The sequence below is a fragment of the Glycine soja genome, chromosome 18 (assembly GCF_004193775.1).
Source record: "Glycine soja cultivar W05 chromosome 18, ASM419377v2, whole genome shotgun sequence".
NCBI classification, from domain to species: Eukaryota; Viridiplantae; Streptophyta; class Magnoliopsida; order Fabales; family Fabaceae; genus Glycine; species Glycine soja.
In genome coordinates, this window is record NC_041019.1 from 27514573 (window position 1) to 27527835 (window position 13263).

Consider the following 13263-nt stretch of genomic DNA (forward strand, 5'->3'; position numbering starts at 1 on the left):
AAACCCATCTAGCAATTCAATAAGTCTAGGTAAGGCATTCTCACACTCTGAATCCCTACCCACGTCATAATATTAACTTTTACAAATGTGAATTTCCAAACATAGCTCTAGTAATTATGTGGCATTTTTGCAATCCTAATACATTGGTGACAATTAAAATTGGAAATCTATTGGAAACCATTTAAAATGTAGTTTTCAACAAGTTTCCTCGCTTAAGCACCAACCAATTCTCTCTCAAGCGAGAATTCCAAAATGAAATTCCAATATATTCTGATTTTCTCTCTTGAGTTATTGCCAATCCTCACTAAAGCCACATTTTCACTTAAGCTAGAATTCACTCTCGCTTAAGCGAGAGTAACTCATCACTTAAACGACACTCGGGGTTGTAGAACTTCAACTCTCAACAACAAGACCTCAAATGGCTTCAAATTCAACCCCAATTCAAACTACACTCAATACTTATCAAATATATGTTAGTCCATGCCAAAGAAAGCCATTCTAAGAATAAAAAAAATACTCAAACAAATAACACAATCAAACTAAAGATTCCTTTACCCTATGAATTTGAGATTTTCTTGAAAGAGAAAGCTAAAAAAGAGGTCTAGCTAGTAATTCAAGGGTGATCTTTTCCTAACATTGATGCAAGGTTAGCTAAAGGAACCCTATACCGAATTCAAGACAAGTTCTAATCAAGTTTTGATCTACCAATTGAGATTTCCCCTCAAACCCATCATACAGTCCCGTGGAGGGTGAATAACATAAACAAAAAGAGCAACATAAGGAAGAGATGAGCTTACAACTCCTACAAGGTGCTAGGAAAATCTAGAAAATGAAAGAAAGAAGTCTCCAATGGTATAGGTTCTAAAACATGAAGCTCTAGCACGGGGAGGGGTATTGTGAGGAAGGAGAAATGAAAGAAAATGAAAGAATGTTTGAAAGTTTTAAATTCTTACTATATGTACCTTTGCTTTCTATAACTTCACATTCTTTTTTTATAACTAAACTCATTGACAAGGCTCCAAGAACTTTGGCCAACTCATCTATACCCACTAAAACATATCAAACACCAAAAACATAATAAATTTCTAATTCATTATTATTATATCAAATAACATAATTTAAATTTCATCCCTCTTGTATTTTAATCAATCACTTAATCATCCAAGGAAAACCATGACCTTACATAAAATGTGTTGCATCAAAATTTAATGAAACAATTAAAAAATAAAATAGTAAAAATGTAAAATTAGTCAAAATAAGTAAACCCTTTTCTATTACTAAAACAAAAAATATTCATAAAAAACATATCAAAAAAAGTTAAGAACAAAATTAAATGTCTGAATAATGGTAAATTTAAAATTCAAGTATTTATTAATTTCCATTTAAATACGGTACTAAATACTTTAAATTTCAAACAAAATCATAAAAAATCTACTGACATAAAATTATATATTAAATATTTTTTAAATTTGATGTGTCCCTCTCGAGAGAAAAAAGATTTAGAAGCTGTGATATTTTTACACTAAAAAGATATTTAAATATTTTATTTCAACAAGGTAAATAATAATAATAATAATAATAATAATAATAATAATAATGATGATGATGATGATAAAAATAATAATTATAATATATTAAATTCTTTGATTAACAAAACACATTTTGTTGAGATTCTTAATCAATTCCCCATTTGTTGTTAAATAGTTTCTATATCTGAGTTGAATATATATATATATATATATATATATATATATTATTTTTATTTTATTTTAGTTGTATATTAATTCCTTTATAGTTAAAGTGGAATGGACAATATACATTGATATTAAAATGTTCTTAATATTTAAAAATTTCAAGGATTAATATTTCAAAAGATCTAATATATGACCCGTATGAGTGATTTTAATGTTCTAAAATAAAACTATATACTATATATTTTTAAAATTTAAAGTGTCCCTCTCGATAAAAAAAAAAAAAAACCCTAAAATTAGTGTTTTTAACATTAGTCACTTTTAAGTAAAATAAAAAGAAATATTCATAAATCTTTTTACTCTGTAACAATTTTGTTAGTCTTCTGTCAATTTTATTTCAAGTAAAATGACTTAATGATTTCCTCTTTATTTATATATAAATTATTTGATTACATGAAAGAGTAACCTAGCCGTATTCATATTAATGCTAACAATTAATGAAAATAATTTAGTTGAAAATTAGGTAATGGAAAAAATTTACGCATACTACCCTTTGATTACATTGCAAATCAAAATATTAAATCATGCTTACAACATTTATTTTGCATTTTTTCTATCAAATTTCTTTTTGAAATATTTATTAAGTTTATGACTTGTTTTTATTTTCATGATATTGAACAAAATAGAATTATATTATCATATAATTATATAATTTTCAAGCATTATTCGATTAACATAATTGAACACCACGCATAAGGCAAATCGACAATACACTAAATAGGGAGTTGACCTAGTCGAATACCCAAAATATCCTTGTAAAACTTTTAGGATGCTGAAGTATATCCCCTAAAATGTACCAAGTATTCGCTTAGGTCAAATACCTGATACTTTGACTCCATTGCCTTTTGGGTTCTATCCCTTGAATGTACCAGGTATTCGGCTAGGCTGAGTACTTGATACTATGGCTCCAATGCCTTTTGGGTTCTATCCCCTAAAAAATATTAGGTATTGGGCTAGGCTGAGTACTTGATACTTCGACTCCATTGGCTTTTGGGTTCTATCCTCTAAAAAGTATTAGGTATTTGACTAAGTATTCAGTTAGGGTGAGTATTAGATATTTTGGCTCCATTGCCTTTTGGGTTCTATCCCTTGAACATATCAAGTATTTGGCTAGGCCAAGTACTTAATACTTTGGCTCCATTATCTTTTAGGTTCTATCCTTTTAACTTATCAGGTATTCGGCTAGGGAGAGTACCCGATACTATTACTTTCCACCCAGATCTCAAGACTCTTTGTATCAGGTACTCAACTTAGCCACTCAACTTAGCCAAATACTTGATAACCTTCTGAAGTACGCGATATTCGGCGTAACCAAATACCTAACATGTCCCATCCAACCTATGATGACCTACTTAAGGAAAAACAACTCAGATTATTTTATAAAAGATCATTAGGAATAAGATGAGTTCCCCAATGATAAATATAGATATATTACCTACAGAAGTAATCTTGAGAAAAGGCCCACTAAGGTATGTATAAATAACTACATGAATATCGAGGTAAGCCTTACTTGAGCATTGGGGTGCCTTTTGCAGGTACCCCCACCCTCTGGCTTGCAGATTACTATTTGAAGTAGAAGGAAGATCATCTAGAGGACGTAAGCAAGGAAAAAAATTAAAATTCATTTCATCTTATATATTTAATATCATTTATATATTTAATATCAATTAATATAATAATTGACCCATACATAGGGGTGGGTAAACAGGCCCAAGTCCATGGACTGGCCCACGAGACACGTGGTCCGCACGGGTTACGGACCAATTTTTTTAAACAGTTCATGATTATATCATATTTTTGGGCCCGCCCCACTTAACCCGTGGACTATACGGGTTTGCCCCGTGGGATCCACGGGTTGCCCGCAGCCCGCATTAGGTTTGATTTGTGTGACCCTGACACAATTATACTAGGTTTGATTTTCTCTTTTTACTTTAAACTTTTCTTTTAAAATAATAGATAAAAAAATATATTAGATAAGATAAAGATTTAAAGATAAAAATAAAAGATTTAAATTAAAAGATGATAAAGATAACAAAAGGATAAGATAAGAAAAATAAAAGATAATAGAAATAAAAGATTAAGATAAAAAAAAGATAAGTGATAACATGCTAAAAATCTTCCTTTTTGATATTTTCTCGATCTTTTTTTCTTTTAATCTATCATTTTCATATCTACAAGCCATAAATAATAAAAATATTAATTCTTATCATTTAAGCTAAAAACAATTGTTAAATAAATATTTTTAAAGATATTTCAATATATTTTTATTATAAAAAAAAGTTCACATCATATTTAGTAGTTATTATTGTAGCAGGCTAAAAACACTTTTTCTCCTCACGATTTTTTCTCCACCACACAGCCACGCACGCACGCAAGTCATACGACTCTTCCCCTTACAAGGAAAACAAAACGCGACTCACATTCACGCAGTCACGCGACACACCACAGCGACATAGCCTCGGCCCACCACCGCGCCACCATGCAAAGTACATCTATTCTCTCTCTAGAATTTGTTTTTATCCTATTTTTGTTGGGGTTGATTCATTGTTGTTGTACTCTTAAATGTGGAGATGGAGAAGGCTCAAGCTACTTCAAATATGGAATCATTTGTTGTTGGAGATGTTTAAATTTCATATTTTAGATTTATTGTTTGGATTTTCTTTTGTTAAAACATTATTTATTTTATTGATGTAATTGATTAATTATTGAGATTTTATTTACATTTGTATTGAACTTAATTTGATTGTATTGTATTTTTATTAAAATTGAAATTCTTTTAAAACTAGGCCCGTGGACCGGCCCATTTGACCCGCGGGGTCCGCAGGGCGAGGACGGACCAATTTATTTGGTCCGTGTAAGAGGATGGATTGGTCCGGTCCACTGTCAATGCGGACTTATGCGAACGGGCTTTACGCGGGGCGGACCCACTTACCCACCCCTACCCATACATGACATGGGTCATCAAACTAGTTTTATACGTCACAAACTTAACTGTGACACTGCTTTTAGCAACATCTAGAGATAAAATTATTCATATATTGCTGCGGAATGTGGAATGACAACAGAACTAGAATATCATCATTCTTGCAAGCAAGCAATTTGGAATGTGAAATACTTCAGATAGAGATTAGGCAGAAAAATTTGCTAACATATTTGACTTGACGTTCATGTAAGCATTTTATACATAATATATAGTCAAACAAAGCTAATGCAGCAATCCTCATGAAACTGAACCTGCAAGCAAGGGGAGCCTCCTAGTTGTACTAACATAAAGGTGGCAAAAAAGGGGACAACAGTAAACAAAAAGAAGTGAATATATCACCATGAGCATAACTTACACTTGCCCCACGAGTACAGTGACAGATAACAAAAGAAAAAAGGCAGCTACACATTTGCCTACTCTGTGCTAGCACAGGTTCTCTCAATCACCTTTGAATCTGTTCTTTGAGAGTTCCTGGATGGAGAACTTGATCCTCTTGAAGAACTATGTCCAAAAAGACTAAGTTTACCAATTTTTTTGGAGAAAGAACTCATAAATTTACGCGATCCGGACTTAGTCATATCCCTTTTCATGCAAACATGCTCCCTCTCTAGATCATTTAGTCTCATTCTTAGCCGAGCCAATTCAAGTTTAAGCTCGCAGTTTTCGCGTCTCAGTGATGCATAGTTGTCTCGTGGAGACATTGCTGCACTTAGTGCTCCACTACTTATGCGCCATGACTGGTGTATTGGCTTGGTATCATCTTCTGCGTAGGAGCAGGACAATGAATTTCTAAGTCTTAGTTGTTCAAAGTATAGAACTTGCACTATTGATTGGAGAGGAAGGCGCTCATTTTGTGCAGCATGTGCTCCAGCTTCTTGAGAAAGCTTTTGAAAATCAATCAATTTGCATAGTTTCTTCTTGTCCAAATCTGTCGAACCTTGATGAGCCTGAAATTGTATAAAGCAACGTCTTAAAATTGCAAAACCAATTTTAGTATTTTGATGAAGGAAAAAAAAAAATAGTATTTTGATGAGCTTGAAGTAACATAATCAACTAAAGTTCAGTATTTTGATGAAGGAAAACAGAATTTCTCTTGCCTCAGGGAAAATTTGAGAATAAGACATTAGACATCATATTTACAACATAAATTTGATAAACCAAGAAAAGCTTTTATCAATGACATCCGAATCTACTGTAGTTAGTTAGCTGTTTTATCTATACAATTATATAAATACTTCAATAAGAGAGAAGTTGGGTAGATATCCTTTTGTGAAGATGTAGAGAAAGTATATGTCTGGCATGAAATTGGAATTTTCTTTAGATTAGATTCATTCAACAATAACAGATTTAGTTCATTTCCTTGTTAAACTTGTTCACTGCAAGTAGAAAAATGTTGTAGAGATACAATCAAGCAAAGATAATAAAACATACTTTTAAGTAAATATCAATTGCTCGATATAACCCATCATGAACTGTGCGTGCATGTGCAGGTAAGGTTTCAGCGATGACCATAAACTTGGAAAGTTTTAGGTTTGCATCAGGGGCAATTTCAGCAAGGTAGTTATCCACTAGTTTTGACACTTTAATTAGTGCAGTTTGAGATGGTGAAGGAGGGCTGTCAGATTCAAAAACAGAAGTATCTTCTGGTTCTTCTTCACTATCATCCTGCTGACAGAAGTTTACCAAAATTCTATGAACTGTCTCAACATCAAATAAGGTATCACCTGCATGCCTGAAAGATGGTATCAAAATGTCATCAAGAGTGGCAACATCTAGCTGGGATCCAATTCTTCTTTCCAAGTCTAGCCTAGAAGCGATTGTACAATCAAGCATCACTGCACTTCGCAGAAGTCCAAAAAGGAAATTGATTGGAACAGCTAGTTTCTCAACAGGCAAAAGGCTAACAACGGTCTCAACCACAAGTTTTTCATGCAAAGTGGAATTTGAATCAACCTTAGTCTGGCTAGATGGATTCCACAAGCTGGATTTCTTTGTCAATTCTTTTTGTGCATAGTTCACAAGGGAAGCACCAATGCTCTCCGGTCGAACCCCACGACATTTCATGGCTGTTATGATTCTTTGATACATATCAATTCTTAGAACAGAAAGATCTTCTATCCACCAGTCACCATCACATTTGGCTTGCCTACTCATGTGTAACCTTCCTGAGCTGCTATACTCTAATCTTGAAAAACTAGAAGCTATTTGCTCTGCACATGCTTTTGAAGCTATTGCATCAATGCAGCGGCTAACTACTTTTAGCTCATCAGCAAGAGGAAGCAGGCTCTCACATTGTTGCAAGACTTCAACACACATTTCAAGATTCTTGCAAACTATACTATCAAGATATTCCTCGGCACGCGAGCCAAGGTTGTCTTTTGAAAAGTCTTCAGTCATTTCAAGGTAATCAGAGACACAACATAGCTGAGCAACATTTGTGGATCTGATCTCAAAGTTAATGCCATAACAAAATTTGGCTGCCAACTCAAAGCATTCAGCACCTCCTGGTAGATTTAGAAGCTCAACTCTTGAGATATCAGAATCCCTGTGTTCTGCAACTAACCTCCTTATTCTTCCACTTCTGGAGACAAGAGGAAACTTCATGCAAAAGAAATAAGAATTAGAACAATCATAGAGGAACTTCTGCATATTGTCATGTCAATATTAAAAATTATCACAAAACCGAAATTAAATGAGATGAGTACTTACCTTGTGCAATGAAAATGTTCCTCCATTTACTTCTATAGTTACATCACTTGGTACATCACGAAAAATCCTGCAAAAGGTCAATGGGTAAATCTTTCAGAAGATAAAAACAACAGTCTCGATCTTGACTTTAAATCAGAACAACTTATACACAGGGCCCTTTACTCAACATGATCTTTAAAAGAACATATAAGCATGTAAGAAAAATCATATTTCCTTTTTTTCTAAGGATAAAAGCACACATAACCAATTAGAAAGAAAAAGGCAATAATACCAATTAGATAATTGTTTTGGAATTAAGATGCATATAAACATATGACTTAAATATGTTTTTGATCCTTAATAAATATTTGATTTTTGCGTTTGTTTTCTAATAATTTTTTGTTTGCGTTAAGTTCGTAATAAAACAAAAATTTTGTTTTAGTCCTTGGCACTTACTTTTAGTCCCTACTAAATTAGAGAATTTTGTGTTTGCTCCATGGTAAATATTTTCCATTTGTTATTAGTAGGGATTAAAAGAAAATTCGTTAATTTATTAGGAAACAACACAAAATTCACTAATTTATCAGAAATTAAAACAAAATATCAATGGCTAAAAACAAAAATGCTGTTTTATTAGGGACTCAACGCAAAACAAAATTTTTTTAGGAAATAAACACAAAAATTGAATATTTATTAGAAATCAAAAACATATTTAAACTTAAACCTATCACACCACTTTTGCGCCTGCTCTACGGGACATAAATGGGAACACTTCAATCTTTCTAAGAACTACATGAAACGGAGAAATGAATAAGAAAAGAGATACGTGAATATGGTAACACTGAGTTATGTGACTATCATTCTAGAACAAATATGGTAGCAGTTTAAGGTCCAATTATAACATTTTTCTCAGTAAATGATATTGACTGCATTAATTCCACAGTGAGGACCGAACCAAAAGATGATGAAAAGAAAAGTCATTTTAAATTGACAATCCCATCAACCTTCTAGCTCAATTAATTAAATTAAGATACAGCATCCACCTGACAAAATTTTGGTTGGTTAATTTCACAATAGGCTTTGTTGATATGATCATTGTCAAGAACTCTGGCTTAACAAGAAAGGAAGGTGATCGACAATATGTCTCTTCACTCAGGGCATAAAGAAAGAAAAAAAAATGTAAAAATGAACTTGATTTACTGGAGATAAAATATTAACAATTGTTAAAGATACCATTGTACCGGCCATAAAATCAGAATCACAAACAGAAAACACAGTTCGCACTAATAATTCAGATCATCCAAGTAACAAAGCAGAAGGCATGATAATTCATTAATCACATAGATGATCATCAGTTGAACATTAGATACATTATATCATCATTTTATAACAATATTAGAACAGATCTTTAGCAAGTTCAGAACCATAGAAAAATCCAGTTCAGTTGCAACAGTCTCTAGCAGAATCTAAGTTAATTAACACAATTACAAGAATACATGACAAGCCATAAACTAATTGTTCAATAGATCACCTACTGACAACACAAGAAAAGATTGAACACTGGAAAGAAACTACTAAATGCACATGATAGTAATAAGAATGCCATAATATGCACAAACAGAAACTCCCTTCAAGCAACAATTTGTGTAGCAGGAAAACAAAAAAAGAATGCATGGGAAATTTACAACATAAAGTGAACTATGAGAAAGCATGAAACAAACCATTCATTGTTTCTTTGCCTTGTACCCTTGGCCAAGGATAACTGCTGCTGCTGGTGCTGTTGCTTGTCAGTAGTACGGTCCATAGGGAGTGAGAAAAAACAAGTAATATAGTAAAACAGAACAGAATGTGAAAGGAAAGATAAAAGTAAAGTAGTAGTGGGTTTAAGGTAATAGTGAAGGGAAAGAGACAGACCCAGTTGGAGATGTTGCTGTTGGGGGAGTTCTTTGGCCATTTTCGTTGAACAGGTGGTGCTCATTGCATAGAGTGCAATTGTCCAAAGCAATGGGCCTGTGATGTGGGTCACACCTAGCTTTACGCAACTTATTATACTTTATAGATAATATATTTTTAAATTAATAAAAATGAAAATAAACATATTATCTTGTATAGTGTATAATGTACACGACGATCCAATGAATTTAAAATAGACATGTTTCATCATGTATAGTGTGTATGGTACACTATAAATCAATATTTTGAAATTTAAATTCAACTAACCTGGTACGGCAGAAATTAGTTATGTCATGAGTTTATTACATTCATTGATTTTATCATGGTATAAAAATTCAGTTAAATCAATTAAATCTTGACTTCAAAATCTTATGGATTTCAAGTTTAATTTTTTAAAATGTTGCTTTATTGTGACACTACTATTTACTGTGTTTTTGCTATTGCTATGCCCCTCAATTAGTTTCAAAATTTTCAAGTTAGGTGCAAGGAAAAGTCAGTGATTTTGTGCGAGTGTGAGTGAGACATAATTATTTTTTATTCGTTCGGTGGTTTTTCATTTTTCTTGTTTTCTTTAAGGGGTTAAAGAGGCGCAAAAAGGGAAGAGAGGTGCTAGTAGTTGTTCCTTTAACAAAGGGTTTGTGGAGAAAAGTAAAAAACGTTGCTCAGAGGAACAAAATGAAAGTGGGAACAAAAGTTGTTAAACAGGTCTTGACAATTTTGTCATGTTACTCTTTCTGTCTCCTTTACTCCAAATTTCATCATTTTCTTATCAATAAATTATGATTGTCACCAAGGCTTGAATATATTAGGGAGTATTTTACGGGTGAGTATTTTAAATTCTTAAAAAAACGAATTACCCCTTAAATTCCCTCATTCATACGCAGGGTAAGGGTAACAATGGGAACGTTTAGTTCATGTATATTTTTTTTAGTCTTGGAAATATAGGAGTGGAAAATTTTTTCCAGGTTTGTTCAAAATAATAAAATAATTAATCTTAGACATATTTTATTTTGAGATAAATTATAATCTCACATTCAATCAATTTTAATTGGAAGAATCTTTGTAATGGCGTGTTCGGTATAAATGTGATCTTGACTATAAGATAGAAAACTTGTATAGCATTTACATAGAAATTGTTTTGCGGATAGGTTAGCAAATTATGGGCTTTATAATCATGAGCTTGTTTGGCCAAAGGAATGGTCTTCCTAGCTATAGGTTTTGTTGATGGTGGGTTTGGCTTGGTCCCCCACTTTTGATTGTGCTCTTATTTTTTCTTCTTTTTAATAATAGAAGGTGATAGTGCATAGGATAAATAGTGTTTCTCGTGTCAACCTAGTAGAGATCATTGGTTAACTATGTTGATGTTCATACCTCCTATTTCATAAAAAAAAAATTACATAGAAATTGTGAGATTTTTGCATATTGATTATACTCGGTAAAAAAACATTTTTAATATGATAAAGATATTTTAGTAAGTATAATATATATTCTCTGGAAAAAAAATATCTTAACCAAACAACTTTTTTAATTATTCCTAAGAATATAAAAAAATATTTCCAACCAATTTTAATAGTTAATCAAACACATTTTTAAATAATACTCAAGATTAACATTTTCATGTTATATTTCCAGGAAAAAAATATTCACAGGAATAAAAAGAAACTTATCCATGAAATAGATGCCCCCAAAGTAACTTCCTTCATGTTGCTCCTTTACTTCAAAAGCTTTTTCCCACAGTATTTGGTTGCTCAGTGGTCCGGAGGGTGGGATACCTATAATAGGTACTACAACGCTCAAGACAAATCTCAACTCTAAGCAATAAATAAGTGTAAAAAATGAAAATCATGAGTGCCTTTACCTCGAGAATTCCACCCCTATTTATGCATACCTTAATGGGCCTTGAACTTGTGAGCTTTTGTAAGTGATTACCATTTAGGCAATTTGTTATGGTGTTAATTGCACATAGAATCTTGGTTAATACATACTTATAGTTTATTGTTATGCTATTCTTCCATGACATATTCGATTATTCAGTCTGCAGAATGTGACTTGTTTTCCATAATTTATTTTATAAGTGATTTAATTAAATTTAATTTAAGTGTTTGAATTAATTAATTAATTAATGAGTTAGTGATTTGATTATGTGCGTATGTGGTTAATGAGTTTTAGTGGTTTGGGCTTAAGAGGACGGGTGGGTGTGTATAGTAAGGCTTAGGTTTGAAAGGGAGGAATTCCTAAAGTCATAAACCCTCCCTAAACTCTAAAGAAAATAAAACATCACACAAAAAATATCTTCTTTCTCTCCAAGAAAACGCATTCCTTAAGGATTTGAGAACTTAGTTGTCTTGTTCAAATGAGGTCCTTTTCTCCTCCCTTTAGTGTTCATTGGTTGTCCTTGGTGTAGTAAACACCTTTTCTCCCTCTCTTAAATTCCATTTCCGCTTTCTTTATGGGTCTGACTTTGGATTGCTTTCTGTAAAACCCTGATTGAATCATACCAGAATGAAAGAAATCCAAGGTTGGGTAGGTATGATACTGTATAGTTGAAGATGACTTAAAGGAATTGATTGGTACTATCTATACAACCAAGATGCATCTACCTTTTGGTAGTTCATCACTTAAAAACTCCATAGTTAAGTTTGCTTGGTGTGGAGCAATTATAGGATGAGTGACCTTTTGGAAAGTTTCCTGAAAAGTGTGAACCGAATGCAAAACCGAATTTATATTGGTTCGGCCACAACCCATGCCTACGTCCAGTCCCCAAGCAACCCGTTTGAGATTTCCACTATCCTTGTAAAATCCTTTACAAGCAATGAACTACAAAGGACTTCCCTCCTTTGTGTTCAGTGATTACAACCAAGAAGTTATTCCCACTTCTTGCAATGAACCCCAAGGAACGTTGGTCCCTTGTGTCCAGTGATAACAACCAAGAAGTTATACACACTTCTTGCAATGAACCCAAAAGACGTTGGTCTTTTGTGTCCAGTGATCAACCAAGAAGCAAATCTTGCAATGAACCCAAGGAACGTTGGTCCCTTGTGTTCAATGTTTGCAACCAAGAAGATCTTCTCTTGAAAATAGTCACCAAGAGTAGGTCTCTTGAAAAGGTTTTTGTAAGAATGGAGGAGAGGAAGAAAATAGAATAGCAAAAGTTTTTGCCCAATGAACTTTTCTTGACAAAGTAAATGTTGAACAAAAACTCTTAGAAAGATGTTGAGAAATTGGTTATTTGAAATTCGCGCCATGATCACATATTTATAGCCATTTGATGGCTCTTGAAGAAGCCATGTTAAAAGTTGTCACTTTTGGCAATTTCTTCAAAACCAGTCACTTTAAAAGTTGTGACTCTTGGTTGGCAATTTTTTCAAAACTAGTCACTTTAAAAGTTGTGACTCTTTGGCAATTTCTTCAAAATCAGTCACTGGTAATTGATTACCATAATGGTGTAATCGATTACACAATTTATTTTATCAAAAGTTGTGACTCTTCATGTTGAGGTTTGAAATCCAACGTTCAAAAACCACTGGTAATCGATTACAAATATTGTGTAATCGATTACACTATTTTGAAAATATTTTTGACCGTTACAAGATAATGGTAATCGATTACATGCCCATGGTAATCGATTACTACTTTGTAAATCAGTTATAAAATGTTTTGGGTTTCTGGTAATCGATTACTACCTTATGGTAATCGATTACTGGAGAGTAAAAACTTTGGTAAAAGATATTTCTTGAAAAATTCTCTTGGACAATTTTGTGTTGTTCAATCTTTTCTTTGAAAAATTCTTTTTAACTTACCTTGATGCTTTTCTTGAGGTTCTTGCGTATCTTGAGTCTTCTCTTGATTCTTCACTTGAATCTTCTTGATTCTTTAATAATCTTTGGC

The 13263-nt window shown here is 32.7% G+C and overlaps 1 protein-coding gene across 1 annotated transcript; it reads right to left on the minus strand.

Annotated features, from left to right (window-relative positions):
- Positions 1 to 4878: 4878 nt before the first annotated feature.
- On the minus strand, positions 4879 to 9319 carry LOC114395064 (BTB/POZ domain-containing protein At5g48800-like). The gene is made up of 4 exons (XM_028356757.1): positions 9144 to 9319; positions 7444 to 7510; positions 6166 to 7332; positions 4879 to 5681 (listed from the first exon to the last, which is right to left on the minus strand). The coding sequence occupies exons 1-4, from the start codon at positions 9224 to 9226 to the stop codon at positions 5148 to 5150; spliced, it is 1851 nt and encodes a 616-aa protein (XP_028212558.1). The 5' UTR covers positions 9227 to 9319; the 3' UTR covers positions 4879 to 5147.
- Between the last annotated feature and the right edge of the window lie 3944 nt (positions 9320 to 13263).